Source organism: Nasonia vitripennis, chromosome 2, assembly GCF_009193385.2.
Source record: "Nasonia vitripennis strain AsymCx chromosome 2, Nvit_psr_1.1, whole genome shotgun sequence".
Classification (NCBI taxonomy): Eukaryota; Metazoa; Arthropoda; class Insecta; order Hymenoptera; family Pteromalidae; genus Nasonia; species Nasonia vitripennis.
Window position 1 is genome coordinate 1,048,400 of NC_045758.1, and position 17,795 is coordinate 1,066,194.

A 17,795-nucleotide genomic window follows, 5' to 3' on the forward strand; every position below is an offset into this window, starting at 1 on the left:
TACTAGTAATTTAAAGGAGCAGTGAATTGTACATAATTCATCGTCTGTATATTATTGCACAGCTTAAACTAAAGAATTCGTTTTGGAAAAGTTAATTATTTCTAGAGACTAAAAGATCTTTTATGATATATCTAATAATCATTTATTCAAAGAAAAATACAACTACGGTTAACAGTGAATTACACCACCATACCATATATCCATAAGATAATATGTACAATGTTTTCTCTCTTATCCTTGGCAATAGATATATACTCATCTTACCGCAGATAAGAGATCATCGATTTATTCCTTAAATATATATATATATATATTTTATGTATATCTAAATATATACTATGTAGTTTAGATTACAACTGAACTGGTACATATAATAGAAGTTTCTTTCTCAGAGCGACTAAAATTTGCCCATGTTATACTACAACACATTTGTATATGCTATGCGTGAGACTAAATGTATTTCAGTTTATAGTTTGACTTAAGACAAAACCACAATTACTTACACATTTATAATTTGCTTTATGAGTTAAATCAATGGCTGAATTATATAATAATTCTATATCGGTATTATTCTGTTTCTTACAGTCGCGCATTTTTAGTACGTTCTTTTTTTCGCGTGTAAGCTTCTCTTATATAGAATTACAAATAATAATTTAGAGAGCCATAAAATGATCTCTCCTAAATTAATATTGTTAGACAAATGAGAAAAATCCTATGTAAATATATTTACATATTCATTATCATAGTGCACTTTTTTTAGCTAGTACCTAATCTCTTAAATTTAAATTTCATTGCAGAATTTTTCTGACATTATGTACAAGATAAAGTGTAACTCACAGCGAATTTGCATTCGTACCAATAATTTTTCACATTCTCAGAGACGTTAGTTACTTAAAATTTTACATGTTCAAAATCAACTTTCTTCATTCAGTCAGATCAATATAACATATTTTTCCATCGATTAATCTACCTGTATTTGTAACATATTAAATCTTATAATATTGAATACATATACAAGTATTATTATTCATAACATGCTTTCAATATTTGTATTACAACACAAGAAATTCACTTTATCACTTAACTATGTCTTTATAAAATTTCAATTAATAATAGTTAACAAATATTTATGTTTTATTCATTCTAATTCATTTTTTTTTCTTTACCTCCATTCATTATGTACTCATATATAAAAATATGTATACTTAAAGAGCTAAATACTTTAAAAGTTAAAAAAAATTAATTTTAAACTATTTTAAGAAAATAACGTCTCTAGATGAAACGTAATATTTCGATGAAGTTACAATTCATGCCTGGTATGTTTCTAAAATTTTTTAAATTTTTTTACTTTATTCAATAATAAAGTATAAATAGTACAAAGAATAATCTGTTGCCAGATATGTTATCTATCTAAAGTAAGTTCAAACCATTATTTAATTCTTACTAGTGTAAAACTTTGTTTTGGTCAAAACTGTACAAGATATTGCAGACAAAAAAACATGTGAATAACAAAAAATTAAAAACAATTTTAAGCTGATGCAGAATACCTTTAGAGTAGAAATTAGGCACAAATTAAACTGTAACTTCAATTGTTATGAATGAAAAAATAATAAAAAAATCGATTGCTTTGCCATATTGTCAAATTCATATTGTCAAATATGCAGTTTGTGAATTCAATTCTTTTTTTCCTATTTTAAATAAAATGGCAACCAGCGAAAATGCAGAGAGTAACTAATATTTTGATTTCCCTTAGAAGTTGAATTATACTTTCTCGTTATAAAGACTAAGCTTGGATGTCTATTTTTACACTTTTTAATAATGAAGGTAAGCTGCTTATTTTTGGCTTGATGGTGCGTCTCAATGCATTGCATTAGTAAATATGTACTCGTAAATTTTCGATTAAAAAATTTGATCTTATTATGTACAAGGTTTCTCTCACATATTTTACCAGAATATCATTTATGCAATTTACATTTGATATATTAATTGTATCCAAACACTCAACATATTTGGAGATAGCAAACGTGTAAGTAAGTTTATGTTACATGTGTTATAACTATCATTAAGGTATAAGAATTTTTCTATTGTGATTTGTGCGGATCATCTAACATTTTTATGAAATTTGATCGAAATTTACGTAATTTTTAAAGATCAAACATTTATAAAATTTGTACAAAATTTTGTCCTAAAGACATTTGAATGATGCACCCTTCAGCTTTCACTATTATTACTGAAGGGTATTAATACAAATTTATTTAAATTTATTACAGATTCTCTTGTTTTTCTAAAATAATGCAATTGTCGATTTATAACGATAAGCGTAATTTGTTTTCTAATTAAAATTTCCATGATATAATTTGTCTTTTTTGCAAAAATGCTTGCAATACTTTAATAACTATAGAAGCTCAAAGCCATTACTGTATTGCATGGGCGATGCATGTGTTATGTATTCATTGGTGTGATGTACGAGGTGCGAGGAAATGGTTTTCTGATTGTTTTTCTTTGTTTGTACTCTCAGTACGATCGGTGTTTATATTGCTCACACAATATTTATGTAACTTAAATTCTAGTAGCAACTAAGCTGATTCAAATTTTACGTCAATAAAATATATTATAGTAGAACATACTCCAGTTCCTATCTATTGATACCTGTTCTATGATTTTTCTATCGTAAAACTTTAAATGACCCTTTGGAAATATAACAATAACTATTTATGTCCCCAAAACTATTTAAATCTGCATTCAACGAATAAATGATGTAATGGTTAATCTTTTCATCCTTTTACTTAACTGTGGACAACTTCAATGTAAACATGAAGTAAAACGTTTCTTTCAAAAAACAAACACAGGCAGTACAAAAGAATCGTTAATAGACGAATATTTAAATTCAGCAGTAACTTCAATTAAAAGGATCTGTAGTCTAGACAAATTTTTGGCAAACAAGTCTAATATTGTCAATGTCCATACAAACGAATGCTAAATGTTTGAATACAATCAGAGATCGAAAACCATTTTTACAAAACAGCAACAGGTGTTTACATTGTTAGGTTCGAACTCCAAAAACGATTCAAAGCCTAAATTAAACATGAGCACTATTTAAGAGCGTGAGTAACTAAGTCGTAATAGGTTGTTTATATTCGTTTAAAAAATTGTATGGTATAATAAATAATCGATTTTAAGAATTATTTCGCCTAAATTATGCAAATCTCCCCTAATTAACGAATACTGATCGTTTTAAAAATAATCAGCCGCTAATCAATTGTTTAAAATAGATTACCGTTAGAATACTCCATAAGTTCAGTCATAAACAGTGCCCACGTCTAACATGAAAGCATATTATTTTTTTTTTTTGCTTTTCAGCCAGCCATTAGCCTCTTCTCATCCATTCATTTTGGATAAAAGTGCTATTTTTATGAGGATGAGTGAGGAAACTAATTTTTTTTTTATTATCATATAATTTCTGGGAGCGAGCGTTTGCTCGTGTGTCTGTAGGTGATATTTTTTCTTTAATAAAGAACAAACCTCGAGACTTGCTTGTTCAGAGCCGTCGTCGCCGAGTGGAATCAAATGTGTATGGGCACATGCACAAGGAGCTCGGCCCGCGTCTCAAAAACGGCAGCGCACATCTCGCAGGTGTACTCTACCGTATCTGGTATAATGGTCTCTGGCACCGACTCCTCGACGGAGCCCATCAGGCTATGCACGTCGAGCATACCGTCCGGTGCCGACTCCACCTTAACACTGAGCTTTACGTTGCCAACCCCGCTACTGCTTGAGCCCAGGTCATCTACGTGGTTTACTTTGTCTAGGTCAGGCAGTATCGACTCCTGCACCATTTCCTCCTGTTCTGAGATAACGTTCGCTTCGAATGCCACCTCAAGATTATTGCCGTCGACCACCGATTCGAACAATTGCGTTGGCTGTACCTGGTGTTCCTGTGCAGTTGGTGTTTCCTCTTGCTGCGACATTTCCACGTGTTGCATCATCGGCTCGGGTACTTCAATATTGTTGTTATTAGGCACCTCAGCTACAGGTATCGCAAGCTTATCTTTGGATCTTCTCGTTGCAGCAGCTTGCCTCCTTTTTGTCCTTTTAATCGGCCCTCTCTTCTTTGGAGTCGGCTTTTCCGGCTTATCAAGCTTTTCCTGCTTGAATTCAACAATATCGCCATTATTATTGATCGTGTGATTTTGATTAGGGGCGACTTTTGGTAAATCGGGCTCAATTTTGATATTGACCATTTCTATGGCCGGCGCTATTCCGGACGCAGCCTCAGTCTCTTCATCCCTTGGTTTGGCAAAGGTAGCAGGTATAAACTGTTGTCTGCCTTCCACGTGATAACTGACGTTCTTCGTACGCGGCCTATTTCTTTCGCCACCAGGAAAAACGCCTGGAACCTTATGATGCATTTGAGGAGACGTTAAAGTCTGCTGCTCATTCGGCATAACTTTTGGCGTTCTTGTTACCATGGTCTTTGTTTTTTGTCCCTTCTTTACTCCATCTGTACCCATCTCAACGGGCACTCTAGTCTTCTGTGTATGAATCATCTTTGGTCTGCCTGGATGATTGGCAGTAGGCGTATCAGCACCGCTACTCGTAGCCACACCGCCCTTCTTGTCTTCCTTCTTAGGCTTTTTCTTGGGAGTTTTCGTCTTAGCTGGGTGCGTTTTAGAATTGCTGACGATCGAATTTATGTTCTGCAATGAGCTTTCAAAACTCTTGAGGACATTCTGGTAGCCCTCTTCGACATTAGCACGGTGTTGCTTGCTCTTTTTGCCAAGTTTGCGCTTAGTGTTTTCGTCCGAATCCGAGGGTGCATCAATATTGTCTAAGGATTCGCTTACACGACCGCCGAATGCCGTGCCGTCTTGCTTGAGCTTGCGTCGGCGCTTGTACTTGCGTGGACCTGATTGTGGCTGGCGACGCAACGCAGTATTCTCGTCACAGTGGGCTACTATGTGGGCTACTAGTTCATCCGAGGTGGGCAGCGTGTCTCCGCAAACCTTGCACATATAAGGTGTCAGGCTGTTGTGACACTTAGGATCAGGTCCTGAATGGTGAGCTCTAACATGCTCACGAAGTACAACCTAAAGAAGAAAATATAAACATTAAAATTTTAGTATGCAAGAATTCATCAAATTAATTTAATGAGAAATATACTAAAATTGTAATAAATAAAAGGAACTTACTCTTTGATTGAAAGCACGAGGGCATATGGCACAACCATAGGGCTTCTCGCCTGTGTGTATCCTCTCGTGTTTTCTAAGAGTACCTCCATCTGCAAAGGCTTTCCAACAGAAGCGACAACCGTATGGCCGTTCACCAGTGTGAATGCGAATGTGAATTTGCTGGGAACTGCGACTGCCAAAAGTTTTTCCACATTCTCTGCAGGGAAAGGTACGTCCACCTAGATCTTTATTATGAGAGTGACGGTGGCTTACAAGAGCTCGACCATCAGGAAACTCTTCACCACATTCGTCGCACGCGACCATTTTATTGCGATGCGATACCATGTGCCTGCAAAAAATTAATTTTTTTTTCATCACACTAGCTAATTTTTCCATTCAGAATTATTTTAGTTTTGTCTGATATTTAAGCAAATAATGCGAGCATAGCGTTACCTTCGTAATCTTGCTTTACTATGAAAACGCTTTCCACATTTAGTGCAGCCAAATGTCTTGTCTGTATTGTGGATCCACGAATGTTTTAACAAACTTCGCTTATCTTTGCAAGTTTTTCCACACATGACGCATGTGTTTGGAGGCGCGTCTTCTGCATGCATCTCGCGAACGTGTTCTGCAAGCTCGGCATCATCTCGACACCTTTCTCCACACAATAAACACCTGCGACTAGGCGACCTACTAGGATGGTGAAATTCATATTAGTATTTAATCTTTTAAATTTAATAACCAATGTACCTATTGTTTATAAAACTTACCTAGCGTGCGATTCAGCATGTGCTAACAATGCTAAAGCTTCCTCGAACCATTCGCCGCATACGTTACAAACGTGATGTTGACTGGAACTTTCACCATCCATTGGATCTACTTCTTGCTTTATATGAATCCTAGATAAATTTGAAGCGTGGTCAGTTAATTGTTGAAAATATTTGAAGCTTTTGAATAAAAAAAAAGGGTAATATTCGTTTATATACACTTACTTTTTATGTCGCTTCAAAAGATCTAACCGATGGAATGGAACCCCACAGGTTTCACAGAAAAATTCACCAAACCTTTCATCACCTGCATAATTGGACTCATTCTCAATTTCTTCGTGTTCAGGTTGAACAATGCCAAGACCGTGCTTAACTCGCATATGTTCTTGAAGGGTATTGACGTCCCAGAACATTTCACCACAGGACGTGCATTCGAATGGGCTGTCGCCACCGTGAATGCGTGAATGAGATGCAAGGGCCTTTTCCCTAGCAAAACCAACTCCACAAAACTGACACACATAAGGTTTTGTGGCATCAGTAACTGGCCATCGTGGCACCTGTTGTTCACTAGTCATTTGACCTGTCCATCTAGAGAAAATATCAAAATTATTAGTATGTTCATTGGTTTCCATTGTGATTTAGCTAATTTTTTGTTCGCATTAGTTATAATTTAGTTATAAGCCATTGATATATTTCAATAGAAGCTAATAAATAAATAATTTGTTGTAAATGTGTTTCTACATTTCTAGAAGCAAATGGCACACAACCATTACTATAAACTTTATCGACTCACTTGCTTATGTCCAATTTAGCTCCAACATCAAGAGTTGTCCTCTTAGCTCCAGGAGGAGCCTTGCGTTTTCTAGGTACATTAGTTTGTACCTTCTTCTTCCGACCTTTTACAGGATGGTTTTCTTCTTCTTCAGTTGCTAGTGGATCTTCCAAGTCGTCTTCCAAACCATCACGAGTAGGAGCATATGCATGAATTTTCAAATGATTCATTAAATCAGACTTTCTTACATAACGAGCACCGCACAGATTGCAACCATGAGGACGTTCTGTTTGATGTGTCACCATATGATTCATAAGGTTTGCCTTTTTTCTAAATCTTTTACTACAGAAGTCACACGGATAAGGTCTTGTATTTGTGTACGAGTCTTGATCGATTGGCAAAGGTATTTCCATATCATCATACTCCAGTAAATTATCATGTGAAACTTTTGTTTCTGGTACTTCCATCCTATAACACAGAATAATAATTTGTAAAGAAATCATTTAAAAATCAATTTTTCAGGTTGATAAGTTGATTTCATAAATTAATAAATAATAGTGGAAAATAATCTTACCCATCATCAGGACCTGATCTATCCCAATTATCCGTGATGACTTCCTCTGTGACTTGTATATTGAGATAATCATGACCCTGGTCTTGTGGGACAATATAGATAGATTCCATGTCAGTTGTCTGTGGAACCATCAGAATCTCTGTATCTGCTATGGTAGCAGAGTCCTCTGGAACAGATTCGACTGTCTCCTCCACTGTAACTTCTTCGCATGCTCCAACCACCTCCTCCACAGGAGCATCTAATTCTGCTTCGAGACCACATATTACTTCTTCGTGGATGACGTTCCCAACCTCCTCCACCCACTGGAGGGTCAGATCCCCACTGACATCCATTGCTAGTGATTGTTCTGCTACTTTATCACTGATATCACTGTGACACAAGACAAACAAAAGAAATTAGCACAACTTTCACACTACCAAGAAAAGTATCTGACTACAAGTCAATCTTTGATCTGGTTGCATCAGACAGAAAATAAGCTCACCCCAAACAGGCATGACCACCCTCTCAACTCCCCAGATATCACACTGAACCCGTAGCAAGTATTAAAAAAACTCTAAAAAATTACCCACTATCCCATATAAACAAAACACAATCATCCTTGCAGGCAAAACGCATCAAACTCGCGAACAAACGGCGGATAGCTCGTGGGTAGGGAAAACAAAAAAGAAGCCTCACTCGACCCCGACCTCATCCCACCTTCACATCAGCCGATCGTCCGGCGGCTCTCGCAGTCTCTCTTTCTCTCTCTCTCTCTTTCTCTCTCTCTCTCTCTCTCTCTCTCTCTCTCTCTCTCTCTCTCTCTCTCTATGTTGACATGTAAAGGTTATAATTATATAGGTTATGCCCTGGGTACCATCGTCCCAGACGGCGAATTCGACATCAACACTGCAATTATCGCCGCGCGGGGGTTGCATAACTGCGAGAAGCCGCTGCACGAGAGGCGGCGGCGGCGGTGGCGGACACGTCTGCGAGAACGGCGGCGGCCGCCAGCAGCCGGAGCGTCAACAGCGGCCATAGCCTCTTTTTCGTGTATTTTGTTTCAGGCTTTTGCACAACACGAATCCTTCTGCTTTGCGCGCACTCAGGAGGTCAAAATAAAGAAGCCAGCGCAAAAAGGCCCGATTGGAGGCAGGTAGGTACGCGGCGAGCAGTAATTGCCGCATATTATAATGGGAAAAAGTACGACGACACAGGCGGATGCAATGCAGCTCGTTATCGGCAAAGCCACGACGTATACTCACTTTTAGCTTCACTTCTGCGACTCCCTGTCCTCCTCGAGGCTAGCCGATCCGTGTCTGGTTATGTTGGTCTCTTCGGCGCTGAAGCTACAACTACAAAACACAGTGAGCACCTAACCAAAAATCCGAGCTCGCGATTATTATCCGCGGAGCTGTGCCGCCGCTATGCGAGTGTCGTCCGGCGGCGGCCGACGTGGTAGACGGTGGTATATCGCTGCACGCTGCTGCTCGACGACGACCTTCGCTTGTTTCCCGTCCAAGGGTGGGGGCTGCTGCGGACGAGCACTATATATTATACTCGCGATTACGACGCGGACGACGGCGACGATAGCTACTGCTGGATATGCCTCCGCGCGCCGACGAGCTTCCCTCTCGCTGCTGCAGCGCTATAGCCTCTAGTAGGCTAGCTCAAGCACAAAATGGCCGTCGCGCGCGCTCCTCTCGTCTCGCGCTTTCTTTTTCTCACTCGCGCTCACGCGCGTTGCTTTGATACGGGAATGGGAGACGCGCGGCGCAAACTCTGCCTATATGCAACGGATGCGACGTTGCCGCCACGAACAAGCCCGAACGCGAACGGACTTTTCTCAGTTCCAGTTCGCCGCGCGCTTATAGGGTGTGGACTGGTACGGACGCAGCTGATGACGCGGACTGTAGTTTTTTAAGACTATAGAATCGAGCCTGGGTGTAGGTCTGTTCAGGGAAGTATCGGACCGTCATAAAAAGAGGGCCGAGGGGACTCGCGGTTTCGGCTTGGACTGATTTTAATGACTTTCGACTTTTTTTTCCGGCTGATTATTCTAAAGTGTTTCGTTCTTTGAGAAGATAATATAACGAATTTTATTGGCCGCTAATTTCCCGATGTTTTAGAAAATTATTGCAAAATCGTCGATGACAGTATATGAGTACTGAGAATTGCACTTGCTTATTTAAATCAGTCTTTTTCAATAATTTTTGCGAAAATTTTTTTTGTTTGTAAACGTGAGTCCATTCTTGAGACTGCCTTACTCGTGCCGATATATGCGCGCCATTTCTTAGTAAAAAAAGAAAAGCCAATCGCGTTGGCTGCGTCCTTTCAGTTCCACGAGCGATTGGCCCGTTGAGTTGACTGCTATAGTCGCGCCACCACTATAGCGGTTGGGAATCAGTTTAGATCAGACCATCTGGTCCTTTTTGTGCTTAGTGTTTGATAATGAGGGTTGAACGGAAAAATATAAACCGACCTCGGGAAATCAACGTGTTTTCGCAAAGCTTTGTGCCAAGTGATATCGTACCTTTAATGACTTGATTCGGCCTCCAGGTTTTGTGTAAACTTCAATAAGTGTTTGAGTTTAAATTGGAAAAACTCTGAATCTAAGTAGAGGGTTGAATGTTTCGTTCTCGTTGCAACAAAACAAGTGAGAAGGTTCGCGCGACGGTTCACGACTTCGGTGTCCCTTCGACTTTTCTTGTATTTCCAGAAGACAAGGCAGATGAAACGATGCTGGCTTTCAACAGAAAGAAAAAATACTGACTGCGGTGCACTGCAAAATGATATTTTTTAACGAATTTGTTGCTGCGAGATTTAAATAATCAACGGTCAAAAAGTGATTCCCGATTGCGACGGTAGGTGGCCGGTGACAGTTCGAAATGCGAAAAATGTAAACAAACGCGTTTTATAGCTTGCATTTATTAACAATTGGCTTTAATTATTGCAGGTAACTATTTTCTGAACACACCATCAATATGGCTTTAAACAAGAGCAACAAGAGCACGCCGAGTTCGCGTAGTGGCTATCTCAGGGAGTTGACAGCTTCAGCTGTATGTATAGCGTGGTTTCTTCTACAAGTGTTCAATCCTGTGTACCGATATTAATCAAATCTTGATTTCAGGGAAAAACGAGCAATTTTCTCCTCCCTGTAAGAATAAAAGTTACGCCGCAACACAACAGTACAATTGCTCCATTATCAGGTGGAAAAAAAAATCGTGAGTTTAGATTCATTTGTTTGTATTCTTATTTAAATCTAAATGCATCAAGGAATAAACTTTTCATATATCTGTGCAGATACCAAAATGATGCAGCCTGTTTTGATTAAAGATTTACTCCAAAGCACTCAAAAGAGTAAAAGCACAACTCTTGCATCAGGTAAAATGAATTGATAACTTATTAATAATACTCTTTAAAACAAAATACTGTATACTACATGATCAATCATTTCTACAGTATCAACGCAAAAGAAAAGAGCTCGAGCTCAAAGATCTATTCAGCCTTATTTAAATACACAAAGTTGTTATAAGCCTAAAGGAAATGAAGGTTTACAGTTTATTCATATGAGACTGCTTACTTTATAAACTAACTTACACGTTTAATTGTACTCTTTTGTTGTACTCTTTCTAGATGCTGAATCATCCTTTTTAGGCAGGAAATCTTATGGTGGAAATAAAGTTCGGAGACAGTTGTACCAGACTTTGGACTCCCCACAGAGATCAGCTCTAGATGGAAAAGAAAATACAGCCAAAAACGTTAAGCCTAGAGTCAAATCGACTCGAGATTCTGAAGTACCTGCAGCAAAAAGCTTCCAAATGTTGAATAAAAGTAGGAAAAGTCTGCTTTTACCACCTAATAGCATTAGAAATAGTATTATAAGAAAATCAGGAAACTTTAAACCTCCTGGTAAACAAGGTGTTAAAAGTAATGCATCAGTTGTAAATAAGTCCACTAAAGACGTTTCGCGCGTCACAGAAGCAAAACTTGTGAAAAATAATCTTAAGAAAAACGTTCAAAAGGTGGAAGATGATATAGACATGGAAACGGATTTTTCTTCTCCAGATGCAGATGTACATGGCAGGGAAGAATCGCGTGTGACGCGAGAAATTTACACCATGACGTCTCCTATGCGTAGAGAGGCAGCCTCAAGTAAGAGTTTATTTAATTTAAATAAATTAGAAAGGCCATTGGTCATTGTTAAGTCTGCAACTAAAAAAACAAATAATGGAGAAGCTCCTTGTCTAGAGATGCAAAATTTAAATATCAATCCAACACAGTCTTATTCCCACTGCCCAGAGTTTGATTTTTCACAAATAAATTGCTCAGATACCGACGGTATAATGCAGTGCAAAGCTTATCTTGAGCAGTCTATTCAAGCTTGTGAAGACCAAGCTTTTAAACTAAAGCAAGTATTAAATTTTGTAAACGCCTTATTTGTTAAAGCCAAAACAATGCCTACAAAAGAGACAGTAAACATTCAGACTGATGAACAGATTAGAACTGATGATAAATTTGATATTTCTTCAAATACAATGGTGAATAGTCAAAATTCGTCAGACGTAACCGATATAATAGACAAAAGTTTGGAAAATAAAGAAATCACAGATGATGTGAATTCTTTAAGCACAGCAAAACCAGAAATCAAAGTTTATGTAGATGAAGAAAATAATGACATTGAAACAACAGAAAAGTTGCCGATTCCCATAAAAATCCTCGTTACGCAAGCCGATTTGAATCAAGAAGCGAAAGACACGTCGTCTGACACGCTGAGCGAAATGGCTCGTTTGTCAACGATCGGCGAAGTATCTTGCGAGGGTGACGAGTCGAATAAAGACGAATCAAGGAAAGAAGAAAAGAATGAAAAAGAGTCAGAAAATAAGGAAAACATCGAGGACTCTTCACCAATGCTATTAACTCCGACCGTCTCTCCAAAAACACCTAAAACACCTCGGCGTAGATCGGTTATGCCAGGAAGCGGCGAACGAAGACGATCTGCTAGATTGGCAGCAAAGCGTAGGTCCCTCTCCGTTGTGTCAGACACAGAATCCGATAAACAGGACAGTTTTACCCTTTTAGAAAACGAGTTGAACGTAGTGCACGAAGTCAAGGTGTCGTCTAAATCTTTACCGGCGTCGCCGATGAAGGCACCTATGACGCCTGGTTGCATCAAACAGTGGGACAAGAGAGTGGAGCGACCACTTAGGGAATACATGGCATTGAAGATGAACGGTACCTTCTTGGTGACGCCGGATGTTAAGAGATTCCAGTCCTGTCTTGAGCCCACTGATACGCCTCACTCCAGGAAGTCTCTTTCGAGAAAGATCTTCATGGAGCTATGTGATCTGTATGCCGAGTCCCCAGAACCTAAGTGAATGAATGAATGATTGACAAACTATATATATATATTGCTGTGCATAAGTATATTTATAAGTAGGGAAAAAGCGGTTATTTATATAAAAAATGTGTAAATCTTGAAAAGAATTTGGATTTCATGATGCATGCATTATCTGAACTATGGCATGGCTATTATTTCTTCGAGAATAATTGTACATGCTGGCTATGTTATACTTGTTAGAATAGAGTAATTTCACTATATTTAATTCGAGCAAAATATTTTATTCTAGTATACGAAATTTTAATAATAAAATTACGTTTTATCCAAGTTCCTAGACTTTGTTCATTATTTCATTGTCATTTCAAAACTCAAGGATAGCTTTGCATTAAGGAAGGTTTTAACTATTTTCAAAAAAATCTAGTATAAGAAAAAAATCATTACTTTTATTCATAATATTAACAATATTTTAAAAAATATTTATGTACATCTTTGTTTAGAAAAGATTAGAAATAATATAATTGCAGTTTATTATTATTTCTTCAGAATACAGTCCAAATCTAGGATATTTAGCTCAATGTTCAACTTGATTCTTCGTCATCATCTTCACTGTCATCATTATCACTGTATTCTTCCCCTGATCCATCAAAAATTTCTTCACAGCTGTCTTCAGCATTCTCTTCTTTTTCTGGTTCCTTTAATGAAAATTCAGAACGCATGACCATACTGGATAACTTTGATGTCAAGTAGACTTTCTTCAACAGTTTTTTGCTTTCCACATCATGTATATAAAGATACCTATCAAAACTTGTGCTAACTATACAAGAATCCATTTTGCTGACTGCTACCGATGTCACTGCACCTACCGGGCCTTTGTACGTGTTTAATATTTTACCAGTTTTGCGCAGATCCACCAGGTTCATTCTTCCTCTGCCAGTTCCACATACTACCTGCCTGTCATCGGCACAAGTGGATACTGTGGTCAGAGATTCTTCCTTCATTTCCAAGTTAACAACAGGCCTCCTCTGAGCCTTAGTATCGTACAAACGAATGTGACCATATCTGCCAACCGTTACCACCTGCTTATTGTTAGTCAGAAAGCACAGATCAGCAACACCAATTGGAACCCTCAACTGAAGCCAGTCATGAGAAACATTTTTGGCTGTGAAGGTGTTGACTTTTTTGTTCAAATCCCACAGTTTCAAAGGGTTCTCCAAACCTCCAGTCGCAATGACATTCTTCTGTTGAATGGCCTGTCGCATACGGAGCAAATGTTCTCCAGCATTCAGCAAAAACTCTTCCTTCTCCTTCTGTCTCCACAGCTTTATCTGACCAGACTGTACTGCTGTCAAAATGTTCCCGTTATACCTGGCTATCCCAGTGATGTTTCCTTCGCCGAGTTCACAGACGAATGACGTCTTAAACGAGTGATTCTCTGTGTCGTAGGTTTTCACACTCCTGACTCCTTTAGATCCACAGCCTACGAGGATTTCTTTCTCGTCGTCGTCGCCCCAAGTCATGCAGGACACTTCGTGGTCATCGGTGATGGATACCAAATTCTGTATGTTTTTCATAACACATGATTTCTCTTTAACTCGGACTCCTTTGAATATGCCCGACTTGCCGCCGACGAAGACGTTGAAATTGTCCTTGAAAGACATTTTATATCACATGGAACGATACCTAAACACTGTGTACTTTTTGTAGACAAAATAGTTTTTGGAGTATCCGAGGTTATAATAGCGATTGAACGCGTGGTCTCAACTCTCATATGTCAACCCAAGCGGCAATCACATGGACCAGAAAGGGAATGGGTACAGCGACATCTGTCTTGATGAATATAGCAACTCTCTCTCTCTCTCTCTCTCTCTCCCTCTCTCATGCTATTATTTGACCTGTCCAGTGTCCAGAGTGTCCTCTATATGCCTAATTATTATTCTTAACAATATGTTCGGCGCGGAGATGTGCTACGGAGTGCTTTAAAAAAAAATCAAACGTTAAATATTACCGGAGAAAAACCAAAGAAAAAATTCAAGATGTTGAAATTAATCTTCACGGTGATCTTTGTAAGTGATATTTTATTATTTAAAAGCTTTTTAAGAAAGAGAACAATTCACATAAGTACAATTTCGTTCGCGCGAATTTCTTATTTTTACCGCTGTGGCAAGCCTTTCGATATATTTAATTCATCGAACGAACTTTATCTTTTGAAAATTTACCGCGAAATCGACAATCTATATATTTCCTGTACATGCCAACGAAAACAGCTGCGGCATATAACCCCGTTTCGTCAGTAAGACACATTAACGCATTTCAGAACGTTAGCATGTCACGCGTTCTTTAGACTTGTATACGGAAATTGAAGAAAAAAGTATGTCAATCACTGATACTTTAGCGCGCGCGTGTGTGTGCGTGAGTGTATTAAACGTCGATTAACCGAGTGAAACAGTTGAAAATAGGATCAGAATGAGTCTGCATCAATTACGCTGTTGTTATGCTAATCTCGCGATACTTAGTCTCTGCCATAAAAATACAGTTTCACGACAGGCTCGCATGTTTGTACATAAATCTATAACTATTACTCAGATGTTGCTTCGCTCACGAGACAAGGCGTCGGCGCTTCAGACTACTCGCGCATTAGTTATCTCGCTTTCGTCAAGGTAGCGCAAACAACCGACAGTCGCGACTCGGTGGATTATTATAATTCAAATAAATTTCTTGCGTGTACTTTAATTCATCAATGTAACATTTTGTGAATATTAAGTAGTGCCAATTGAAATCCGTAAATCACTGTTAAAAGACGATAATCATGGCATACGACGACTACCAAGGAGCGACGATCGATGTCACGGACAGACGAGGCGCACCGCCAAATTTGGTCGAAAATTTGGAATTTTGGATGACGGAGCTGCCGCCTAAACTTCGAACGATTCCGCTCGTACAACTCGCTATACCCGGTAAGCTTGAATGAATTGTTCGACGAGCGTTACCATTGACGAAACCAAATTTTAAATTGAGAATTGCGAATAAACATTATATTACGGATTTTATTATGAAATTATTATTTTCCATCAAAGTTAATTCGTCTGAAAATAGCTAAAAATAAATCTTGACGAATGGCTTGATATGAAAATCGTAGTAGTCGACGATTGACCTCGGCGTTAATAAAATTGGTTTCGATCTCTGAAATGAAATCACCTTCAGCGCGATCAAACTGATGCCACTAATAGATTTGAGTACAGGAAAATTTTTTTCATTTCCAAGATTCAGGCCAAACGCTGTATTTTTTATCTCGACAAATAACACTTGGCCCTACGGGGAAGACTCGCTGAGTATGGCTATACCCATTGCTATTTTTTTAACGTAACTCTGTTTATTGGCGCCGTAAAATTTTTAATTTATAACTCCGATGCGTTCCTTAAATCGTTTTCATAGATCCACCTCGTAAAACGCTAATTTTACGAGTTCGCGCATCGTGGCGCACGCGGTACGGTTATTTTTAGCTATTTCGGCTGTAAATATAATTTATTGGCTGAATAAAATAACAAAGTTTTAACCCGGACTGGTTCCTGATACGAAAGTTTCGCTAATTGTTGCTATTCGCTGCAAACACGTAAATAACCATACCGAGCAATCTCTTGTATTTGCTTTCAATGCTTTAATTTAACTGGTTTTTGCATCCCAGTTAACGGTACCCCGAAGCTATTAAAACTAATTACTATGTTTTTCTTCGTCTTTTGTGAAAAACAGTAAACTATATAGATATTTACATAACATGAATGAGTCAGTTCGAAGTAATTATAAAGATTTCCTTAGTTGGCAGCAATTTTCCCACGATTCGCTTCTCGCTTATTGTATCTCACCGATGTAAAACAGGTTCCCACAACAGCATGACGTACACGATCGAGAGGAGCGACGACGTCGGCCCCGACGAGCCCGAGCTAATAAGATCGTTGGGTCGACTTTTCGCAACCGTGGCCAAACCGATAATCTTCAACTGGTCCATCAATCAGAAAATCGCGATTAAGGATCAGCTGAACGGCGGCATAAGGTACCTGGATTTGCGAGTGGCCACCAAGCAAGACGACGATAAGATTTACTTTCTTCATGGCCTCTACGGAGCAGAGGTGAGTCAGCCGCTGCAGCAGGTCGCCGACTGGCTCAACGATCACCCCTTCGAGGTGATAATTTTGGATTTTCAGCACCTCTACAATTTCACCGAAGCGGACCATCGAAATTTGATCGATCAAGTCAAGTACCTCTTCCGCGGTAAATTGTGCCCCGTGTCCGTTAAATTCGATCACGTCACACTGCGCTGGATGAACTCGGAGAAGTATCAGGTTATCGTTGTGTACAGGAATCCTCTCGCTCGTAATTTCAGTGATCTCTGGCCCACCGGCCTGTGGCCGACACCTTGGCCGGACACGATAAGCAGAAGTACTTTGATCGAGTTTCTGAACGAGGGCATCAGGAACCGGAGTCTGGAAAAGGGATACGTGTCCCAGTGTCTGTTCACGCCCAACGCGACTTACATATTCAAACATATTTGCCGGGATATTAGGTATTTGAGCTCGAAATGCCGAACCGTCGCGTTACCCTGGATCGAAGAACAACGGCCCGGTGCCGGAGGTTTGAACGTTGTCATAACGGATGATGTAGCCCATGACAATTTTAACTTCTCGAAAACCGTCATTCAGCGCAACGAGGTGTTGCTCGGCAGTTATCAGTCGTACTACAACGAGGATATTAAAAGACCTTAGTCGTAATATTTATTTTGCAGAAACGGATAAAAGATTAGCCGCACATAAATTTTGTCTTATTTTTGTACTCGACAATGTAAATACTTATGTAGAGCATGTTGTTATATACCCTGTTAACTGTATTTTTATGAAAAATCAGTATTTTTATGGGCCTCGACAAATTTGATAATAAATGTGATGAGTGAAACTCACGCAATTTGAAATTCGCGCCCCCCCACTTCAGCCGGTTCACTCATCAGTCGGTAAGAGCGGGCTTTGACAAAAAAAAAACGTTAAAGAAGAAGAAACGTTATATACTTGTTAAAAAACAGTGGAATAAAACTTTCTTTTTGTAATTAGAATATACGTGTAATTTATTCATACGGTATCTTTTCAAAGATGATATTTGTACATTTTTATGCTTGATTAATAAATGAAATTATTACGCTGTACTTATCTTA

The 17,795-nt window shown here is 38.7% G+C and overlaps 4 protein-coding genes across 10 annotated transcripts; 2 read left to right on the forward strand and 2 right to left on the reverse strand.

Annotated features, from left to right (window-relative positions):
• Window positions 1–118: 118 nt before the first annotated feature.
• LOC100120191 (zinc finger protein 594) lies at window positions 119–9,129 on the reverse strand. 4 transcript variants are annotated; one of them, XM_031922843.2, is made up of 9 exons: window positions 8,523–9,128; window positions 7,282–7,650; window positions 6,729–7,175; window positions 6,161–6,523; window positions 5,939–6,067; window positions 5,622–5,861; window positions 5,190–5,517; window positions 4,239–5,087; window positions 119–4,145 (listed from the first exon to the last, which is right to left on the reverse strand). In XM_031922843.2, the coding sequence occupies exons 2-9, from the start codon at window positions 7,611–7,613 to the stop codon at window positions 3,564–3,566; spliced, it is 3,270 nt and encodes a 1,089-aa protein (XP_031778703.1). In that variant the 5' UTR covers window positions 7,614–7,650; window positions 8,523–9,128; the 3' UTR covers window positions 119–3,563. The 4 variants fall into 4 exon arrangements, with proteins under 4 accessions (XP_031778703.1, XP_031778702.1, XP_031778701.1 ...); XM_031922842.2 differs by having other exon boundaries at window positions 119–5,087; window positions 5,622–5,858; window positions 8,523–9,129; XM_031922841.2 differs by having other exon boundaries at window positions 119–5,087.
• A 482-nt stretch (window positions 9,130–9,611) lies between these two features.
• Window positions 9,612–12,925, forward strand: LOC100679480. 2 transcript variants are annotated; one of them, XM_003423997.4, is made up of 6 exons: window positions 9,613–10,121; window positions 10,214–10,316; window positions 10,388–10,481; window positions 10,561–10,641; window positions 10,720–10,809; window positions 10,894–12,925. In XM_003423997.4, the coding sequence occupies exons 2-6, from the start codon at window positions 10,242–10,244 to the stop codon at window positions 12,633–12,635; spliced, it is 2,082 nt and encodes a 693-aa protein (XP_003424045.1). In that variant the 5' UTR covers window positions 9,613–10,121; window positions 10,214–10,241; the 3' UTR covers window positions 12,636–12,925. The 2 variants fall into 2 exon arrangements, with proteins under 2 accessions (XP_016838850.1, XP_003424045.1); XM_016983361.2 differs by lacking the exon at window positions 10,720–10,809 and having other exon boundaries at window positions 9,612–10,121.
• A 94-nt stretch (window positions 12,926–13,019) lies between these two features.
• On the reverse strand, window positions 13,020–14,411 carry LOC100120248 (WD repeat-containing protein 74). Its single transcript, XM_003423998.5, has one exon. The coding sequence runs from the start codon at window positions 14,254–14,256 to the stop codon at window positions 13,177–13,179; it is 1,080 nt and encodes a 359-aa protein (XP_003424046.3). The 5' UTR covers window positions 14,257–14,411; the 3' UTR covers window positions 13,020–13,176.
• Window positions 14,412–14,449: 38 nt separating this feature from the next.
• On the forward strand, window positions 14,450–17,786 carry LOC100120274 (PI-PLC X domain-containing protein 3). 3 transcript variants are annotated; one of them, XM_031922857.2, is made up of 3 exons: window positions 14,450–14,661; window positions 15,396–15,552; window positions 16,472–17,786. In XM_031922857.2, exons 1-3 carry the CDS (start codon window positions 14,632–14,634, stop codon window positions 17,353–17,355), a joined length of 1,071 nt encoding a protein of 356 aa, XP_031778717.1. In that variant the 5' UTR covers window positions 14,450–14,631; the 3' UTR covers window positions 17,356–17,786. The 3 variants fall into 3 exon arrangements, with proteins under 3 accessions (XP_031778717.1, XP_031778718.1, XP_031778719.1); XM_031922858.2 differs by having other exon boundaries at window positions 14,501–14,661; window positions 15,360–15,552; XM_031922859.2 differs by having other exon boundaries at window positions 14,539–14,661; window positions 15,363–15,552.
• The last annotated feature ends 9 nt before the right edge of the window (window positions 17,787–17,795 follow it).

Coding starts and splice junctions, on each gene's coding strand:
- LOC100679480 (XM_003423997.4), top strand. CDS start 10,242: ATGGCTTTAAACAAGAGCAACAAGAGCACGCCGAGTTCGCGTAGTGGC. Junction 10,317..10,387: donor GGGAGTTGACAGCTTCAGCT/GTATGTATAGCG, acceptor TCTTGATTTCAG/GGAAAAACGAGCAATTTTCT. Junction 10,642..10,719: donor AAGCACAACTCTTGCATCAG/GTAAAATGAATT, acceptor TCATTTCTACAG/TATCAACGCAAAAGAAAAGA.
- LOC100120248 (XM_003423998.5), bottom strand. CDS start 14,256: ATGTCTTTCAAGGACAATTTCAACGTCTTCGTCGGCGGCAAGTCGGGC.
- LOC100120274 (XM_031922857.2), top strand. CDS start 14,632: ATGTTGAAATTAATCTTCACGGTGATCTTT. Junction 14,662..15,395: donor TAATCTTCACGGTGATCTTT/GTAAGTGATATT, acceptor CACTGTTAAAAG/ACGATAATCATGGCATACGA. Junction 15,553..16,471: donor CGTACAACTCGCTATACCCG/GTAAGCTTGAAT, acceptor GATGTAAAACAG/GTTCCCACAACAGCATGACG.
- LOC100120191 (XM_031922841.2), bottom strand. CDS start 7,613: ATGGATGTCAGTGGGGATCTGACCCTCCAGTGGGTGGAGGAGGTTGGG. Junction 6,524..6,728: donor GCTAAATTGGACATAAGCAA/GTGAGTCGATAA, acceptor TATTTTCTCTAG/ATGGACAGGTCAAATGACTA. Junction 6,068..6,160: donor CTTTTGAAGCGACATAAAAA/GTAAGTGTATAT, acceptor AAATTTATCTAG/GATTCATATAAAGCAAGAAG.